A 21,567-nucleotide genomic window follows, 5' to 3' on the forward strand; every position below is an offset into this window, starting at 1 on the left:
AACATAAATCAACATAAATCAATATATTATAAGACAAAATATTCGAACAATAATAACTTGACTTGTTACATTTTAATCTAGGTCCAAAAGTAAAAACGTCCTACGTGTCCACAAGCTCCAAATGTAGCTACAGCAAACCTGAACATGTGTTAAAATAAAACGTCAAACACTTGCGTGTTGGTGAGAAATCAAGTTTAATACAATACATAGATAACAATAAATCTGCGCGCAACACGTGTATGTCTGGTGTTTAACAAGGGTGCAATCAGATTGTGATCAAGCCTAAATAGATCATAGCTCATAGTTCATAGTTCAATCCGTGCTCCCAAATGAGCACAAAAACGAGAAAACATCTGTGCAAGTGTAAACAAAGAAAACCGTAAACGATAGGTCTCCCGTGTTCATCTAATGGATCCATGAAAACTGCGGAATAGGCCGAACAAAGCGGTTAATGATACACACATACAAATAAACAGCCAAGTAAACGTCCTCAACACATGGGATACTGGGCGACTAAAGTTCATAAATAAGTTTAAGACTCTAAGTTTGTATGAACACATGAACATCCCAAAACATTGAAAATAAAAAGGGATTAGGTACGAGATTACTCACTTGATAAACGATGCGGTGTAAGATAAAGCAAGAACCAACTTTAAACAAGCACAAGTTAACCTATAATTAAAGATTATTGTTTTAACGATTTGCTTTAAGTCTTGATTATAAGTTAGCATAATTAATAAGTAACTTAAACACATTATTATATATAATAGATTACCGGAAAACAGGGCAGAACAAGGAGGAAGACGGAGGCAGAGAGGGAGGCGGCAGAGAGATCAAGGAGGAGGTTAAAATAAGTGTTTGTGTGTGAAGTGTTAGGAAAATAACATTATTATTTATAGAGAAACCCTAGGGAACACAATCCCTAAAAAAGGGGAAAAGATCTCAAAAAGTAAAAGATTCCAAAAGCAAAAGATATCAAAAGATATGGCAACTGCAGGGGGCAAAGGAAAAGCTGACAGGGAACAGTAAACAGGCATGGGCGGGTCAGATAAAGGTACTGGTCAAGCATGGAAAAAGCAGATCTCAAAAGATAATGTCAGTCACTTTTTCTGTCAACCATGGGGTTGGTGTGCATGCTGCGCCAAAAGTAACTTTTCAGACATAAGATAGGTCAGGTCAACAGCACAGAAGATAAGACAACATAAAAGCAAACGGCTAGATTAAACAGAAGGAAACTCAAAGGGTTTAGCGCGAGAAGGCTCGAGCGCACGCGCGAGGGCGAAGGCTGACAGAACAAACCTTAGCGCGCCGCGGGAAGAACTATTATCCTTAGCGCGCCGCGGGAAGAATTACCATTCTTAGCGCGCCGCGGGAAGAACTTCCATTCTTAGCGCGCCGCGGGAAGAACTTCCGTTCTTAGTGCGCCGCGAGAAGAACTACAATTCTTAGCGCGTCGCGGGAAGAACTACCGTTCTTAGCGCGCTGCGAGAAGAACTACAATTCTTAGCGCGTCGCGGGAACAGTTCGCCTCGCGTATCGCAGGAACAACTGGTCTTCGCGCAGGCTTCCTTGCAAGGAGTCTGGCGCGTGGAGCTGCGCAGACAACCTTAGGCGGGAAGAAACAAAGGACAAGCAAAGAGTTAAGAGAAAAAGGGGGTTCAAGGCGTAAGGGCGGAACGACGTCAAGAGAGAGAAAGAGGCGGGACGACAACAAGAGGGAAAAGAAGGCGGAAAGAGAGAAGAAGAGGGACGGGACGGCGGGAAGGAAAATATTATTATTAAAAATAAAGTATAAGTATAAATAAATATTAAATCATAAAAGAAAGAGATCGGATCGGAGAAACGGGTACCTGGGTCGGGTCGGATCGGGTCAGATGTCACAAGTGGAAACCCTAGCACTATAAATACTCAATCACTCAGTTACATCCAAGGACAGACAATTACACAAGTATTCAGCTATATCAAGCAATACACTCCAAATTTCCTTACTCTGATATTATTATCTTCTCCTACAAATACTTATTCTCACACCGGAGGGTTACCCCAAAGAGGACCCCTCTGTCCCTTTCTGAGGGGTAAGTTGACGGTGCTGTTCATTTTGTAGGTGGAAGAATCCAGATCCCAGAGATCCATCGGTGAAATAGCATAATCACACCCGAGAAAAGTAGATCGTCTACCAGTGAGTCAATCCACGCTTCTTCATGTCCACATTTTTCAGTGGTTCCAATCTTATCCCCATCTTGTACTCTTTCTCTTAATGTCATGTTCCCATTACTACAAAGTCATCAACATAATCATTTTTATATGTTTATACATAAGTAAAATCTATCTACAATAATATATATAAACGAAACCATAAAAATCCTACGTGTCACGATGTGTTCGCTCCCCCTTTTCTGGAGTTATCAGATTTGCTTGATTTTCAAATGAAAGTTTCTCATGCATTTGACCCGAATTCACGGGTATGGGTCTTACCAAACCCAGATATTCCTTAAACGGGTTATAACATCTCATTAAATTACCAAATTATTGATGTGAAAATTCTATAAAATAGGATATAGTAAAAGTTTTTATATGATTTTTTTAAAAAAAAATAATTTATATTTAAGAAACAATTTTATAGTAAAAAAAATAAGTGGGTCTTGGGTCTTACCAAACTCATATAACCTTTAAACCGGGTTATAACATCTTAGTTATTTGTGAAACCTTTTTATCATCAAACTCTAAGTATATTATAAATTTCATTATAATAAATAAAATTAAACCCAAAAAGATATATAAATATTAAAAACGAGTAATGTAAACAGCCCCCGTAATATGGGGGATAAAAACTAGTAATATATATATATAAACGAAACCATAAAAATCTTACGTGTCGCGATGTGGTCGCTCCCCTTTTTTTTGGAGTCACCTAATTTGCTTGATTTTTAAATGAAGGCTTCTAATGCATTTGACCCGAATTCACGGGTATAAGTCTCATCAAACCCAAATATTTCTTAAACGAGTTATAACATCTCATTAAATTAAAAATTAATCTCACCAAATATTTGATATAAAAATCTTATAAAGTAAGGATATATTAAAAACTAATATATGATTTATTTAAAAACGATATATATTATTTATAATTAAAAAACCAATTTTATAGTAAAAAAAAAATCAAACCCATATAGTTTTTAAACCGGGATATAACATCTCATTTATTTGTAAAACAATTTATCATCAAACCATAAGTATATTATTAACTTTTATAAAATTCAAAAAATAAATAAATATTAAAAACAAATAATATAAAACAACCCTCGTAATACGGAGGATAAAAACTAGTATCTTATAAACTTAAGATCTATAACTATATAATACTTAAAACGCATTTAACTAAGTCCAATAGTTGCTCAAATTTTTATCTAAAATAATTTTATTTGTGTCATTACTATAGATATCTTTACGAACTGAAGTTGAGAATAATGAAAACAAAATGGGCAAAGACAAATGGATATTGTAATATATGTATTGAGTTGTAGATCCAGTATACAGCAATGGGTCCATGGTCTAGAAAATGTACATAATAATTTAATATTATACCATCTTACTTGTAAACTATGAACTCAAAAACATCAAGTGACATCATATGCGATTCAAATCATAGTGGGACTAGAAACAGTAGCAGGAAAAGGAAAGCTATTGAATCTAACGGAAGTTAAAACCCAAATTGATAGAAACCACTGACAGTTCAACTAAAAATCATAATAAAAATCCTGAACCCAAAACGAATGAAACTCAAATGAACATTTGTGCAATGTGAAGTTGTGAAACAAGTTAATTTAATTGTTGATGATTTTAGTATCATCAAGTTATTTGAGTAAGTGGATTTACATGGAGATCAAACGTATTTACCTAGAGATCAAACGTTAAGCCATAATAACTATAGATGTGAGTTACAAGAATAGGAAGTATGGACTAGGGGTGTTCATCGGATTGAATATCGATTATTCGGGTTGTTTAGATTGATTTGTTTGTATTTGAAATTTTTTTTCTGAATCCGAAAACAGGATCGACCCGAATTCAAATTTATTTAACCGAGCCGAAATCATCTGAATTCAATTCGGATCGATTCGGTTAAAATCCGAAAAAACCAAACTCAATCTGAAAAACTGAATCTTTATTGTACAACTCATAAGGATTCTTACATGGGATTGAGTTATTGAGGAACATACCCAATGAAAAGTGGAATCGAGCCGTTGACGGTGGTTGTGGTTGCGCCCTAAAGGCCTAAAGTGGAATGAGTAGATGGATTTGAAATTTTGGATGTGTAAATTGATTTCTCTACACTTTGGTTTTGAAAATGGAAGCTTGGTGGGCCGGGTTGGTGAAATAGATTACTAGACTCATAACATATAGCCTACAAAAATTAAAAATAAATAACCCCAGATAACCTAGTTCGGATAATTCGGTTATCCGAATTCAAAATTTTCAAGATCCGAAAACCGAATTGGAAATTTTGATCGGTTAATATCCGACCCGAAATTCGGATCATTTTTTTTTTGTTACGAACATGGTTTGGTTTACGGTTTTTTCGATTTTCAGTTATATTGCACACCCCTAGTATAGACTGTAGAGTACACGCTTGTTCAATTGTATTATATGACTTTAATACCAAAGAACATCTAAGGTTAGCTCATATGCGAGCTATGCAATTGTACAAGGCCTGCAACTTTCGGGGCCTAAAAGGTACTTTACAGTAGGACCCTTAAATAAAAGAGTATTATGGATTAGTATTAGATAAGTAAAAGAAATATCTTATATTCTTTTTTATATTCCGATCATATTTGTTTGCACCATATAGGTTAGAGATCTAGATTTAAATGCATACAATAATGGGTTTACACTTTACAATGTTGAAAGCGATGGTGGATGCAACGGAAAGGATTCTACATGATCGCTTTCTTTAGGCCCATGAAAAAAAATAATTACAAAACAAAATAATGCCACAAAAGAATATAGTCACAAACATTAAAAAAATCAAAGTCAAACATCTTTCAAATTCTTTCTTAAGCCTAGATTTCATTTTTCACATTCTCTTGCAATACAAAGAAATGTATTTTTTGAATTTATGCGAGTGTGTGATTTATATGAATCAAAAGTGTAAAATGATTTGTAATAAAAGTTGGATTATTTCATTAAATTATTTAACAAAAAGATTAAAGATAAAGAAAAGAAAAAGGAGAATGGATGATTTATATAATGGTCAATTAATGTCAGAAGATGCCAAATGTTTTAAGAGTATAATTTAATCACTGATTAAGGGTAATGGTGCACTTTTTTAATATACCTTTGGATAATGGGCCACTAGTTCATCTTCATTCCATCATTTGAAGAAAATCAATCATAAGTGAAACCCTCTGGCCTAACTGAAACCATTATATGTGGGACTTGAACCCCAAATCTTCCCTTTTTAAATTAAGTATTTAGTGTTTCCCCTCAACCACTTAGAGAAATCAGTACGCATGAATAACATCCTTTTCTTTTAACGACAAACAAGCATTTATTGAATTAGCCCATCAAATCAAGGTGCTAAAATGCAAGTGTCCAATTACAAATTACCTTGATCATTTGGAGACAAGATCTTCTTCTCCCACGCGTCCCATTATATCCTTTTGCTGTTTTTCTTAATCGTCCATAAGAACCGTCTTCTTTTACCCTTTGGATTGTGAATGACTTGCACAAGAGCTCGAAATGAAGCCAAGTAATAAGCACCTCTTGAATAAGGGCTAATTTTCCTCCAACCGAACATGTACTAGCTTGTCAAGAAGATAAGCTGTCATTGAACTTCTCAAATTAGACTCCAATGCTTCACTAAATTTAAATTTACTACCACGGGGAGTCCGAGATAATTAAAAGGGAAGGATTCCTTTTGACACCCACGTATCCTAGCCATATCGTCCCATTGGTTCACCGGCATGCCAATTCGTAAGATTCTACTATTCCTTAGGTTTATCGTACATCCAAGAGGCATAGAAACACCTAAGCACAAGGGTCAGGTTTAAACCATTTGATAAAGACCAATCATCGATAAAGATAATGTCATCCGCGTAAAACAAGTGTGAAATCATTGGTCCGTCTTCACAAACTTTAGTGTCAATATCACTCTTAATTTACTTGTCATTTGACAAGGTTGAAATAGTTTATTGTGAGCCGAGATTGACGTTACTCACTCATGATTTAGATGAATTAAAATTGACCACTAATAATCTAGTTCCACTTTACAATACCTAGAAATTTGAGGCAAAATGGTATAATGATTATAAGGCTGAGGGGTTTGGGGGGCTTTAATGGGGGCTTTAGTGGGGGCTCCAACCAATAATATTATGACGTGTGGCAGAGAGAGAAACTGGATAAGGGGGTTGTTGGAGCCCCCGTTGGAGCCCTGGCCCTTGGTGTGGAGGGGCTCCAACAGGGGCTCCAGCGAAATTTTTTATTTTATTTTTTTATAAATATATTCAAACAACGTATTATTAAAAAAACTCATAAATTATTAAAAAAACACACATTAATAAAAAAAAACATTAATATATAAAATTCAAATTACAAAAAAAAAACATACTAAAAATTAAACAAACAATAATACTTAATAATAACACTAATCTAATACAAGATCATCGGGTCGCCTCGCCCACAAATGTTCAACCAACTCATGTCGAAGATTCCCGTGTATCTCACGGCTCTTGATATTTGCTATGTTATGAAGTCTTTGTTGATCACTGATTGTAGACGGTTGTGGCGGAATGTCACCTTGGTAGTTTTGGCAGATAGCTTTGCCCTCGTCTTCTAACGTCATGTTGTGTAGGATCAGACACGTGTAGACGACGTCCATTATCCTCTCCCGAGTCCAATAACGTATCGGGTTCGCCAGTACATAATATTGTTTTTTCAGAGCTCCAAAAGCTCTTTCAAAATCTTTTCTAGCAGACTCTTGCTTCTTCGTAAAATACTTCCGTTTGTCGGCGATTGGATATGTAAAAGCTTGAACTAACAAAGCCCATTCGTTGTAAATACCATCGACCAGATAGTACCCGTACTTGAAGAGTTCTCCATTTGCAACAAAAGATTGAGGTGGTTCAACCCCGTCGATAAGGTCGTTGATCAAATGTGACTGATCGATAACATTAAGGTCGTTATTTGACCCAGCAACACCAAAAAAAGCATGCCAAAACCAAAGATCATGTGACACCGCCGCCTCAAGTATAAGGGTCGGCCCTTCATGATCACCACGGTGGAACTGACCTCGCCAGGCAGTTGGACACATAGCCCATCCAACATGCGTACAATCGATGCTACCTAGCATCCCAGGAAAACCATGTTTTTCTGCGTGCACCTCATATATGCGTTGGATGTCATACATTGTAGGTTTACGCAGATATCTCCGAGAGTAAATCGATATGACTCCTACGTATATAAAATAATCTATAAACATATAATATATATTACAAAATGTAATAAATATTTAATAAAAACTAAAATTAATGTTTTTTACCTTGGCAGAAAAAATGAAGGGATTCACGTGCAACCCTTTTCGACATCTGTAAATACTCATCCAAAGCGTCCGACGAGATGCCGTACGCTAATTGACGGATAGCAGCCGTGCATTTTTGAAGAGAGGTAAAACCGGGGAGACCCCTAGCATCCTCCCTTTGTTGAAAAAAGGGATACCGTGCCTCTAAATCACTTGCTATACGCATGAACAATTGTCTGCTCATTCGGAAACGAGTTCGAAAATCCGACTCCTCGTATACCGGTTGAGGGCTAAAATAATGCCTAATCAAAGTATCGTTAGCACCCGATCGATCACGATCACGAGGTGGTGCTCTAACTCTCGGGACTCGAGGTTGATGGGCTTGATTTTACAAGAGATCCACCACGGTTGCGGTAAAAACTCCCCCTACATGAAGAAGCAAATCATCCTCTTCGGAGGAGTCAGAATCAGACGAGTACCACGACATTTTTTTTGTGTTAGTTTTGAGAGGATTTTAGGAGGAAAGGTGTATAATTGTGAAATGAAGTATATTTTATAAAGGTATATATTTATAGTTTAAGAAAATATTTTTTTTTTAATTTAATCAAAACCATCAACGGCTCTTTTCCGACTTCCTATGCAACTTTACTCTCTCTTCCCCCGCTAACCCCATCACGCCTGCATGTTTTTTCGCGCTAGCGCCCCGTTAGCGCCCCGATGGTGTGGTGTTAGCGCCTGGGGGCGCGAGCGGAGGGGCTCTAGCGCCCCCGTTGAAGCCCCACACCCCTCAGCCTAAACTAATGATCAAGTTAACAATCTCTTTCACATGTCATCATTCTGTACATACAAGATGTTTTTTTCCAAACAAAATTAGTGTTTTGTAGGCATGTAAATGGACCAAACGAAATCGAATAAGAACTTGTTTGTATTCATTTATTTAAATTTAAATGAGCATGAACACATAATCACACAGATATTTATGTTTATGTTTGTTTGTTTGTTTAAAAGTTTGAAATGTTCGTTTATTTAAAATCAAAACGAATAATTCACTAACATTATTGAACAAAGATAAACAAAAAATATATGAACTAATGTAAATAAACACGAACAAACATAAATAAATAAACATAGTAAAATGAACACAAACGAACAAATATAAGACATTAAATAGATAATCATCAAAACGTGAATATAAATGGACATAAATAAACATTCATAAGCGAAAGAAAAATGCGTTCATGTTCATTCGTTTAATAAAATGAACATGAACTAAAAGTTCATGTTCGTTCATTTATCAAATTCAAATGAACGAATATAAACGAATTTCCCGGCAAATTATTCATAAACAGTTCACTGAACATTTGATTCAATCATAAGCTTAGTGTTTTGAATAATTTGTGTGTGTTATTAGGGATGGTCATAAAACCCGAACCCGATGGGAAAACCCGAAACCCGACATAAATGGGACAGGTAATACCCGACCCATTAGAGTTTGGGATTAGTTTTAAATTTTTTCACGGGTTTGGGACGGGTTTGGGATTTCTAATATACCCAATTACCCGACCCGATTACCCGATAACATAAACCCATTTACCCGATTATATACCCGATGCACCGATATAGCTTATTATATTTTATATATATATATATATATATATACTATATTAAAAATATATTATTTGTCTAAACTTGTTTATGTTAACTATTTGAGATATTTTATCTTTATGGTAATCATCTTTGTAATCGATTAGTTATATTTTGTTAAAACCCGACGGATTTTTAGCCAGATACACTCGACAGATATTTTATCAAAACTCGATAGGAAACCCGAAACCCGATGGGAAAACCCGAAACCCGACGAGTAATTACCCAATTAAAACCCGACGGGTTTGGGATGAACTTTAATAACCGGGTATGGGTTTAGGAATACCTAAACCCGACTGAAACCCGACCCATTGCCATCAATGTGTATATATGGTTATCTTTGTTGTAACTAATAGTTAAATATATTAAAGGGATGTGGTGAGTTTGTATTTACATTTCTATAACTACTTGAATCCCTTTTTGGAAAAAATATTACTCACTGTTACCAGAGTGATTTAATATCAGTGTTATTTTATTCTAAAGTTTTAAATAATAATTACAATATAATATAACTTTGTATGTCATGTTTTTTAAATTATATTTGTATTTTAGCCATTTTTATTTGATAACTAAAAAATAAAATTGGCATCTTGATAACCTTTACTATTGAAAAAAAATGTAATATCTTTTTATAAGCGTTTTGAACCAATTTATCTCAAACGCAAAGAAGGTTTGGAACCGAAATGGTTCTTACATATATCAGTTATGCAATCGGTCGTTTTTGTTACTTATTTTTTAACCTTCTTTACCCCATAGAGATATTAAATCCAAGGGGGTATTCCTTTTTCCACCGTAATTTTGAAAATGAACGTTTAAGGTTGGGTTGGGTCTGATCGGGTTAGGTCAGATTTGAAAGCGTTATAGACTTGGAACCAACTTTATTTACACCTCTAGCCACCACCTCACCTCCCTCATAATTGCTATCATCATTATAGCCGCCGCCACCTAACCAAACTATCTTCAGTTCTTCACCCCTACAGTTGTCAATGTCGTCATTAAAGATGTTGCCACGATCATCATCTCTATCACTATGCTCCATCAATACAAATTTACAAACCAAATATAATTATCTTGTCAACCAAGTGTATTATAAATTTGATTGAGTTTCTTTGAAATATGAAAACACAAATCTTAAAACTAATTCATTTAAAAAGAATAACCAACTTATGGTCACAATAATTTCCTTCGAAAAGCTTTTCTATGACAAGTCTATACCCACAACAAATTTAAGACCCACCAAAGATGGCTATGTATTAACAATCAAATGTTGAACATAAATTTATATCCCCCTTTTACTAGTATAAAACTACCTATTAAGAATTATTTCTTAGATGTTTTTTAACCGATAAGTATTTGTTAAATTGTATACACCATATAGATTGCCACTTAGATAGTTGACCAAGTGATAGATACTTATGCTTATTGTTGGGAGGTGACATGTTCGACCTTGGCAACGAGAATAGGAGGGGCACCATGTGGGTACCATAATCGGATAAGGTCCTCTCTTAAAGTACACCACCCCTTGTTGTTAAGGTAGTGGGCTAGGGCAGTGGTGTGAGGGTTGTAGGCTTGTAGTCACCGATTCATGTGTAGGAGTGAGGAGAGTAAGTGAACCCCCAATCATTATATTTTTTTCGAACTGTATATATTATAAACAGACAACAACCAAAGCCATAAAGAGACAACACCCCTCTCCACAAGCCGGAGAGGAGCCCGACAATTACATAAAATTGAAATTACACCACTTGGACCAAACTAAAGACTTGCATTTGGACATGTTCTTGAACCATAAAAAACCGAGAGACCTAATATCACCTACTATTTCCTCTATCATGACTTCTTTGTCTTCAAATAGCCTCTCATTACGGGCTTTCCATAGTCTCCAGCAAGCGATAATTACTATACCATGAAAAACGTCCCTTTCCCGGACCTACAGCCCCAATCTTTATATGACCCATCATTCTATCATCTTTATATATATGTATTTAAAAAAACATAGGAAAAAATGGTTTTAGGGTATTCGAGAGGATTGTTGTATGTGACTAGCGTATTTTAGTATAGTTTTTATTTTACTGAAAAACCAAATTTATAAAAGAAACAAGGAACCCAAGTAAGTAACTAGAGCCCAAAGAGTACAAAACGAAATGAACCTTAGCGCAAATCACATGACATTGCATGGTTTGTAGAACTTTTAGTGTACCTTAGTGGAACACCCCTCCCACCTTAATAGTTTAGGAAAATTTTGTAATTTAAAAGTGGTGTAGTTTGATACTTTGATGTTAAAAAAAAGAAGAATTTATTGCAGTTAATATATTTCCTTTATCTTATCAAGAAAGTCATTAATACGTTTTTCTTTTGTTAAACGATTCTAATTATAAAATTTAATATTTTTATGTTGCATAAGTCTGACTTTCTTACTACTATAAATGCCTAAGATCTTAGGTCTTAAAACAAAACTCAAGAAGGTTATTCTTTATTAGACTACTAGGGTATAGGCCCGCATGACACGCGGGTGGAATAACTTGTCACTAAATATATTGAAATATAAAAACCTTTTTTGGCCGTCATTTTATACTTAACAAATTTTATACTCTTCTAAAACAACATGTTTTGAAATATTTTCAAAATAGTTACAAAATATAAAAAAATTGGAATTAGTCAACTTTAAAAAATTATAAAATTTTGTTTGATTTTTGACCAATCTTGCAACAAACTTTTAAATGATCACTGACTAATAATATTTTGTTAAAATTGGAAAACTTGAAAAATTTTTACAATAAATGAATTTTCAAATAACTTTAGAAAGATTAAAAAATTTATGTTGACTTTGAAAATAATTAAAGGTAAAAAAATATGATGCAAAATCAATGAAAACAAAATATAATCGTATAGGAAATAAATTATCAAATATTTTTAATATTCTTTGAAAACATTATGAAGACTTAGACTATCAAATTGTTTGGATGTTATAATTAGAAGATTTATATTATGTTTAAAAAACTTTTTAGTTAAAATAGATAAAAATATAATACGTGTTTATTATATATTATTGAGAAATTTAGTGACATTAATATTTTGTGAACAAAAATTCAAAAAAAATATTGAACATACATAACCAAATTTAAAATGGTGAATATAAAAAGAAACTTATGTTTCGAGTGTGGAATCTCATAATCAATTGAATCTACTACAAATAATAACAATAAGAAATTAATATGTGATTAATTTAATTTTTGAAATAGAAAGTGACATTAATATTTTATGAAAAGTTGTCATTTTTAATAATATTCACTAAATCATATCTGTCGAATAATATTTATAAATGATGATAAAACGGTTATTTAATTTATGATATATTAAGTATTAATTATTAGAAATTATGTCAATTTAAATATTGTGTTATAAAATAACGCGGTTATTATTTTAGTATTAGTTAATAATTAATATTCATGTAAATTAAAGTAAGATTACATTACAATTATGGTAAGTATTTTTAGTTCGACAGTCATTATTTTGAATATAAAATGATAACTTGTTCTAGTTAATGCCAAATCACAAAAATTAAAATCAAATCGGTTTTAATTTTACTAATATGACTAATTAATTTAGAAATAATTACCAAAATGAAAATTAAATCGGTTAATTTGAAAACTTCAAAAAGTTATGGAAAGATTTTGAAATGAGTTTAAAATTATGGAAAATATTAAAACTTTTAAAAATTTGTTGAAAGATTGGTTAATTTTCGAATTTAAAAGAGTTTAAATATGTTAATTAAAAAGGAGTTTAAATTTTGTAGTTTTAAGTTTGAATTTGGTCTTCTATGTAAAGATATAAATAATTTGAAGTATCTTGATTAATGGGAATAATAATATTAATATATGAAAAGTTGTCATGTTTAATAATATTCACTAAATCATATGTGACGAATAATATTTATAAATGATGATAAAACGGTTATTTAATTTATGATATATTAAGTATTGATTATTAGAAATTATGTCAATTATATTGTGTTCTAAAATAACACGGTTATTATTTACTAATACGACTAATTAAGTTAGAAATAACTACAAATAGAAAATCAAATCGGTTACTTTGAAAACCTAAAAAAATTATGGAAAGATTTTGAAATGAGTTTAAAATTATGGAGAGTATTAAAACCTTTAAAAATTTGTTGAAAGATTGGTCAATTTCCGAATTTAAAAGAAGTTTAAATACCTTATACTTAAAATCATGAAAACTTTATAACTTATTTATTGGGTTTTCCATATATAACGTAATTGGTTATATATAGAAAATATAATGTATCTTACAATATAATAACATAATAATGTTTTAAATCAAATATATTGAAATATAAAAATGGTAAGGTGTAAATGTTATTATTTCTGTCAAAATAAGATGTAACAACTAATTAGAAAAGGTAATGAATTAATAATAACAAAATTACTAAAATTATAATAATTATTATAAATTATAGAGATTATCATTAATAAATAGATAAAAATAAGATACAAAAATAAAATTTTCTTTAATACATCGGTTCTGATTAAAATATATTAAATGGACAAAACCAACAACTATATATGATTGATTATATAAAAATCAAATAAATTACATGAATTGTGAAAAATATATAAATACATGAACAATAACAAAAATATACATCAATATTAAACAAAAAATAAGATATCTTATCAACAAATCTTCAACCCATGAAATTAGCTATATCAACTTGGGAACATAACCTGAAATGAGAAAATTAAATATTAATATTCGTTTTACAAATAATAAATTTTAATCGTGGTAATGTTACATGTTATGAAAAATTTACCCAGTAATTCATAAAATTCAACTTTAATTTAAATTTAAAAATTTATAAATTTTAAATTGCACCGTTTTAGAAATAATAAATTTTAGTGATGATAATTTTATAAATTATGAATGTTTGTTTAATCAGTCATTTAAAAAGTTCAACTTAAAGTTAAAATCAACTTCAATGTTTGACCATGCAATTAAAAAATGTTTGACTAACTTAAACGTTTGACCAGCAATTAAATAAAAAAATCAACTTAAATTTAAATTTGAAAATTTAAACTTTTTAATCAAATAGTTTTAGAATTAATTGTTCTGCAACAATAAATCAACTTAAAAAAATCAACAAAATCAATTGTTCTGTTTAATTAAATAAATTTTTAACCATAAATAAATGGTAGAATTAACAAATATAATTTTAGCATTTTCTTTTTCTTCCAGAATTCGTAATTATGGCATCAATCAATTGGATTTTTGGAAACCGTAATTACAGGGCCAATTAATTGAATTTATAGAAACGTCGTAGCCTTCCAAATTCTTACTCCAAATTGGCGTTCACGGTTTCAACTGAATCAGATCGTGGTTCGAATTGAATTGGTTGGCGATCCTAAAAGCATCAGGTACCATTGAATTGAAGATCTGAAACGCCAATTGAAGAAATTGAATTGCGATCCAAAGCGTACCCAGATCGTATTCGTATCGCGTTTGGGTACACACGATCCAGATCGAAATTCGTGGCATGTTAAGCGATCCTTGTGACTATGGATATAACACATGAACAGAAAAACTTACCGGAAAAACGTAAAAACGTAGAAATATTAGCTTCATCGCAGTTTTTGATTTAGAACCTAAACTGATTTTAAAAAAATCAGTTAACAATGAAAACAAAGATAAAAAGGTTAGATCTACAATATCCGGAAGAAAATATCATGTTGCCGGAAAAATATATAACCTTGCCGGAAAATCATATAACATTGTTGACCATTAGAGTATAATATATAACCTTACCAGAAAATGACTAATCTCGATCTACATTACCCGAATATAGAAGATGGTGGATGGTGGAATTAGTAAGCCGAGAGAGATAGGGAGAGAGAAATAGAGATTAAATACAAACAAAAACGGAAAACAAAAATCTTACCGGAAAACCGTAATAACTTCAAAATATCAATTCAATCTTGGATTTTGATATACAGCCTAAAGAGATTATTACAAAATCATATAACAATTAAAATAAATATAAAACCATATCGGAAAACCTTACCGGAAAAAGATATTACCTTGTCGAAAAATCAAATAACATTGTTAGCCATTAGAATATAATATATAACCTTACCGGAAAACGATTAATCCCGATCTACATTACCGAAATATAGAAGATGGTGGATGGTGGAATTAGTAAGTCGAGAGAGAGAGAGAGAGAGAGAGAGAGAGAGGGAGAGGGGGAGAGAGAGAGAGAGAGATTAAAATGATTTTTGTGGAAAATATTAAGGTTTAAATAAGTATTTTGGTGTTTGGTCAACATGACACATGACACAATATTAGAGCTTCTGAAAATGGTAATTTGATAACTGGATTGCACATGTGGACAACCTAGTTGAAGACCATGTGTCCACATTGTATTGCTTTAATAGTATTTAAAGATTTGAAAATTTTGAACAGTTTGAAATACCTCACTTTCAAAAAAAAACAGGATAATCAATTGCATATGAAAACTACCAACGAATATCAAGCTTTTTTTTCATTTAATTGGATAAAAATAGAACGAATTGAATTAGTGTTATTCTTCGTATTATCCTATTAGGTGTGGTTCTTACTTTGGTAGGGGTGGTAAGGTGGTGAAGTTGTAATATAGAAACTTAAAGGTTCAATATCTCTAAAGTCAGTCTGACATTTAGCTGTTAAAAGAAAATGTTATTCCTTGTATTTATGTTGATTGTACTAATTTTAGAGGTGTGCGAGAAATCGAAAAAATTGATCCGAAACCGGAAAATCAAATCAAAACAAAAAACCGATAGTTTAGTTTTATGTTTCTGTAAAAACCGAACTTACAATTCGGTTTTGGGCTAACATGTAATAAAAATCGAAAAGACAGATCCGAACTAATATTTTTATTTAAATTTTCTATTTTAAGTAATATATAAGACCCTAATATAAGTAACTCAAGTATTTTTTGCATTTGCTCAAACTGATTTATACTTAGATTCATTATTTTCGGCCTAAAATTTTCAAGATTAAATGGTAAAACTCGAAACCGAAGCTAAAAATCAAAAAACCCGAACGATGTCAAAAACAAAAAAAAAGCGCACGTTTCGGTTCATGAATTGGTTTTAACCCAAAACCAACTAAACCGAATCGTGTACACCTAACCAGTTTTTCTGTTTAATGTTTTGTTTTTTTATCTTTTATAATATTGTCTTTATATAGTAAATGGAGTACTTTCCAACTCCCAAGAGTTACCATTAAGAGCAATGGAAATACCTCTCACGGGGGCACCGTGAGAGGCCTTTTGGCGGCGTGATCCCGTGAAACACCACCCCTCTTCCTCCGTGAAGGGGGCGCAATCCACTCTCCGCCATATCTTTCACGGCATTGTTGAAGGGGGCCCACTTGATTTCAAACGACTATATAGCCGTTGGAGGCTATATAATTAAAAAAAAATTACCTATAAATACTCCACTATTTTATACAAAAAAACATACCAAACTCACACCTTTCTCTCTATTTTTTATAAACTTTCTCAACTTTTATAAAAAAAAATATCATGGATCCCAACATGCCTCGTCTAACTCCGGAGCAATACGCGTTGTGGCTCTCCAACTATTTCGGTCATATTCCCGCACCAAACGTCAACACACAACAACGAGGTGTTCCTGAACCACCTCTATTCCAAAACTTCCCAACCCAAACTCAAACCCCATCGGTCAATTTGGGGGACCCGGATTCAGTTTCGGAAACCCAACCACATGCGGCGGATAATGAAATACCCGAAACCGCCCAACGCAAGAAATCCGTACGCCGGAAAAGTCACAAGAAGCAAACGTCGATGACCGAGGCGGCTCGATCGATTCAGAAGTGGTCGGTGCAGGAAGAGCTTGCTTTGGCGCAGGCGTGGGTTGACGTCTCCGAGCATCCGATCGTTGGTATTTATTTTAAATAGTTTTAAAATGTTTATATGTGTATTTTTTTTAAAAATGTTTATTTTTGTTATTTACTTTCTTATTTATAGATAACGAACAAACTATCGATGATTTGTGGGATCGGGTCGAGGTGAAGTTTTTTGTAGCTATGGGAAAGGGTCCCGACTATCGAAGGAGGGATCAAATCACGGGGAAATGGACTCACATCAACAAGAAGGTGAACAAGTAAATCGACGTGTACGAGGAGTGTGCTAGAAATACAAAAAGTGGCACGAACGACGTCGATCTTCATAAGAAAGTGGCCGCTCGCTACCAAGACGATGGCCACACCGAAAATATCCCTGTGGAGTTATGGGAGGTTTTGACCGCCTCTCCGAAGTGGCAGCAACTACGATTAGACGAGAGGGTGTCGGGGTCAAACAAACAATCCTCGGCCGACGCCGACATTGACGCCAGTCCCGGCGCATCCGACGGAAGGTCTAGGACTCATGTAAACCTAGACGACTTGGCCGACGAGGACCCCATTCAGCGCCCGATTGGAAGGAAGAAAGCAAAATCCATTGCTTCAGGGTCTGCGTCGGGGTCCGCTTCCGGAGCTGAGGAAGTCGGTAAACTAATGGTTGAACAGATGCGACTGTTCAACCTTAGGGAGGATGAGAGGGAGAGGCGGAGGATGGAGAAGGAGGAGATGGAGATCATGGCTGTCGACCTTGACACGTTAACGGGCTTCAAAAGGAGGTGGTACGAGAAAAAACAAAAGGAGATAGCCGAGAAAAACGAGTGGGTTTAGGAGTTTTTTTTTAATAAGTAATGTAGGTTTTTTTTAATTTAATGTAGCTCTTTTATTTAATGTGTTATTTCAAAAAATTTAAATTTATAAAAATATTAAAGAAATTAATATAATAATGGTTTCACCCCCTGTTTCACACAACCCATTTCCAGTGAAAATATGGATGTGAAATGGATATGTAAAAGCTGATGTGACGCAGACGTAAAAGAGAGATAAAGTTTCACTAGCTTGTTTCACCCCACCCATTTCCATTGCTCTAATTAATTAATTACCAAAACCAAAAATCTACTTCACACACACTCCATTAACTTGGTCAAAACAAAGTGTTATTATTAGTCACCAAGACCAAAAATCTAATGGCTTATGTACTCTACTCCATTAATTTAGTGCGAATGTGTGTGTATCATGTGAGAGAGAAAGACACACACACACAACCCCTTGAATAAAATTACATCATATATCATAATAATAATATTATTAATAATAATAATAAGATGCTCTATACATACTTGCAACTCCATTCTTTATTCTTTCAATTCAATTCCTTCAATTTCCCATCAATCCATCTCACACCCAACATTCAACAACACTTTCTTCATCTGGGTTTCATTCAAGATTATTATTATTCATCATTTTTCAATTTTTTATTTTAAATAATGGGTTGTTTTTCTTGCTTCGATTCGACTCAAGAAAAACATAAATCGAATACCCAGAAGCCCAAAGCTGATCGGACTGAAGCTCATTCATCTGCACCTAATAATATCTCAAGATTGCCTTCTGGTATGTTTTAGTTTATTTGGTCTGATTCAGCTTTATGCATATGTTATGAAATTATGAATTTTTGAATTTTTGAATAATACCCTTTGATGTAATAAAAATATTGTTTTTATTGGCACATTGATTTGATGGTTAAATTTTGTGCATTTTTGGTATGTAAAGATCCATGAAGTTGTAAAGTTGTTAAATTTATGACTGTTTGTACAATGGAGTTTTATTAATTTTAAGTTTAAATATATTTGATCTGATTCAGCTTTATGTATATGCTATGAATTTATGAATTAATAAGATTTTTTTTTCTCACTTTTATTATGATATATATCATGATTATGATTTGATGGTTCAATTTTATGCATTTTTGGTATATAAAGATCAATGGAATTGTAAAGTTGCTAAATTTATGTCTGTTTGTACAATGGAGTTTTATTAATTTAAAGTTTGAATATATATGATCTAATTCACCTTTATATATATATTTTTTTATATTATGAATATATGAATTACCTTTGATGTAATAAGATTTTTGTTTTCACTTTTATTATGATATATATTATGAATTTTATGATTTGATGGCTAAATTTTATGCATTTTTGGTATGTAAAGATCCATGAAGTTGTAAAGTTGTTAAATTTATGACTGTTTGTACAATGGAGTTTTATTAATTTGAAGTTTAGATATATTTGATCTGATTCAGCTTTTTATATATATATTTATATTATGAATTTATGAATTCCCTTTGATGCAATAAGAATTTTTTTTCTCACTTTTATTATGATACTATGAATTGATGGTACAATTTTGTGCATTTTTGGTATTTAAAGGTCCATGAAGTTGTAAAGTTGTTAAATTTATGTCTGTTTGTACAATGGAGTTTTATAAATTTAAAGTTGGAATATATTTGATCTGATTCAGTTTATATATATATATATATTATGAATTTATGAATTCCCTTTGATGTAATAAGGTTCTTTTTTTTCATTTTTATTGTGATATATATTATGAATTTATGATTTGATTGTTCAATGTTGTGCATTTTTGGTATTTAAAGATCCATGAAGTTGTAAACTGTTAAATTTATGTAATCTTGATTGGATTTATATTGTAGGAGTGGATAGACAGAAATCAAGAAATAATGCAAGTTTGAGGAAGGAATCATCGGGTTCAAAAGACGGGTCGTATGGTCAGATTGCCGCTCATACATTCACATTCCGGGAGCTTGCAGCCGCAACGAATAATTTTAGCCCGGGTTGTTTTATTGGGGAAGGAGGGTTTGGTCATGTGTATAGAGGACGTCTCCCGGGCAGCGGTCAGGTATAAAATGTTGAATCTTTTAGTAAGAACAGTTTGGGTTAAACTTTAGGCTGATTAGTTCCTTGCTTTATAGATTGTAGCTGTCAAGCAATTGGATCGAAACGGGCTGCAGGGTAACCGTGAATTTCTTGTGGAAGTTCTTATGCTTAGTCTTTTACATCATCCGAATCTGGTGAACTTAATCGGATATTGTGCGGACGGTGACCAACGATTGCTTGTTTATGAATTCATGCCATTGGGATCATTAGAAGATCATCTGCACGGTAATCATCTTTTGTACTTTCTGATTATTTATTTATTTATTTATTATTATTATTATTATTATTATTATTATTATGCAATAATAATAAGTTTACTCGTTGCAGATCTCCCACCCGAAAAAGAAGCATTGGATTGGAACACGCGAATGAAGATAGCAGCGGGTGCAGCCCGAGGTTTGGAGTTTCTTCATGATAAGGCTAATCCGCCGGTTATCTATAGGGATTTCAAATCATCAAACATATTGCTCGGTGAGGGGTTTCAACCAAAGCTTTCTGATTTTGGGCTAGCGAAGCTGGGCCCCACTGGAGATAAGTCTCATGTGTCCACACGGGTCATGGGAACGTACGGTTATTGCGCTCCTGAATATGCGATGACTGGTCAACTCACGGTTAAGTCAGATGTGTATAGCTTTGGGGTCGTGTTTTTAGAGCTTATTACGGGTCGGAAAGCCATTGACAGCACCGCACCACAAGGACAGCAGAATCTGGTCACTTGGGTAATTGTTTCCGTCATGTATTTTTCTTAATTGATATAATGCTGCTCACAAGTGTTTTAGGTGGATTGGGTAACAATTTTTTATTTTTACTTTTTTTTTTTGGGGGGGGGGGGGGGGTATGTGTCGGTTTTGGGCTCAAACCGAACCAGAAACTGCAAATTCGGTTTTTATGTTTTTGAAAACTGTTTTGAGTTGACCCGAGACAGTTTTTGTCCAAAAGTTAATAATTTTTATAAAAAATGACCGTGTCAAATGTACAATAAACGTGTTTTGTGCATTTACAGGCACGGCCGTTATTCAACGACAGAAGGAAATTTGCAACATTAGCGGACCCGAGGCTCCAAGGACATTATCCAATGAGGGGTCTGTACCAGGCTCTAGCGGTTGCATCCATGTGCATACAAGAATCAGCTGCGGCTCGACCACTTATAGGAGACGTGGTGACCGCCTTATCTTATCTTGCAAACAACACCTATGATCCCAATGCGGGCCCGGGCCAAAGTACGCGGTACAACAATGGTGAGAGAACCAGTAGAATTTCAAAGAATGAAGAAGGCGGCGGGTCGGGTCGGAGCAGATTCGGGGATCTAGAAGGTTCTGAGAAGGGAGATTCGCCTCGGGAAGCTCAAACTCCAAAGATATTGAATCGGGATCTTGACCGTGAACGGGCTGTTGCCGAGGCTAAAATGTGGGTGGAAAAAAGACGACAAAGTGCACAAGGAAGCTTTGATGGGAATGTTAACGGTTAAGAGACGAGTGTCTGCTCGTTACTGTGGTGTTTTGAGATTTTGATCACCGCAATTTGAGTTTTTTTTTTCGA

At 33.5% G+C, this 21,567-nt stretch overlaps 1 protein-coding gene and 1 pseudogene across 2 annotated transcripts; one reads left to right on the top strand and one right to left on the bottom strand.

Annotated features, from left to right (window-relative positions):
• LOC143541349 (SNW/SKI-interacting protein pseudogene) overlaps nt 1–16,551 on the bottom strand; it is a 34,271-nt pseudogene extending 17,720 nt beyond the window's left edge.
• A 1,827-nt stretch (nt 16,552–18,378) lies between these two features.
• Nucleotides 18,379–21,567, top strand: LOC143542616 (serine/threonine-protein kinase PBS1-like). Of its 2 annotated transcripts, XM_077035176.1 has the most exons (5): nt 18,380–18,682; nt 19,785–19,990; nt 20,064–20,253; nt 20,356–20,747; nt 21,032–21,567. In XM_077035176.1, the coding sequence occupies exons 1-5, from the start codon at nt 18,559–18,561 to the stop codon at nt 21,494–21,496; spliced, it is 1,377 nt and encodes a 458-aa protein (XP_076891291.1). In that variant the 5' UTR covers nt 18,380–18,558; the 3' UTR covers nt 21,497–21,567. The 2 variants fall into 2 exon arrangements, with proteins under 2 accessions (XP_076891285.1, XP_076891291.1); XM_077035170.1 differs by having other exon boundaries at nt 18,379–18,682; nt 20,064–20,747.

This window comes from Bidens hawaiensis, unplaced genomic scaffold (assembly GCF_021521415.1).
Source record: "Bidens hawaiensis isolate Kalapana, Puna unplaced genomic scaffold, B.hawaiensis_p1.1 tig00000820_1, whole genome shotgun sequence".
In the NCBI taxonomy this organism is placed as follows: Eukaryota; Viridiplantae; Streptophyta; class Magnoliopsida; order Asterales; family Asteraceae; genus Bidens; species Bidens hawaiensis.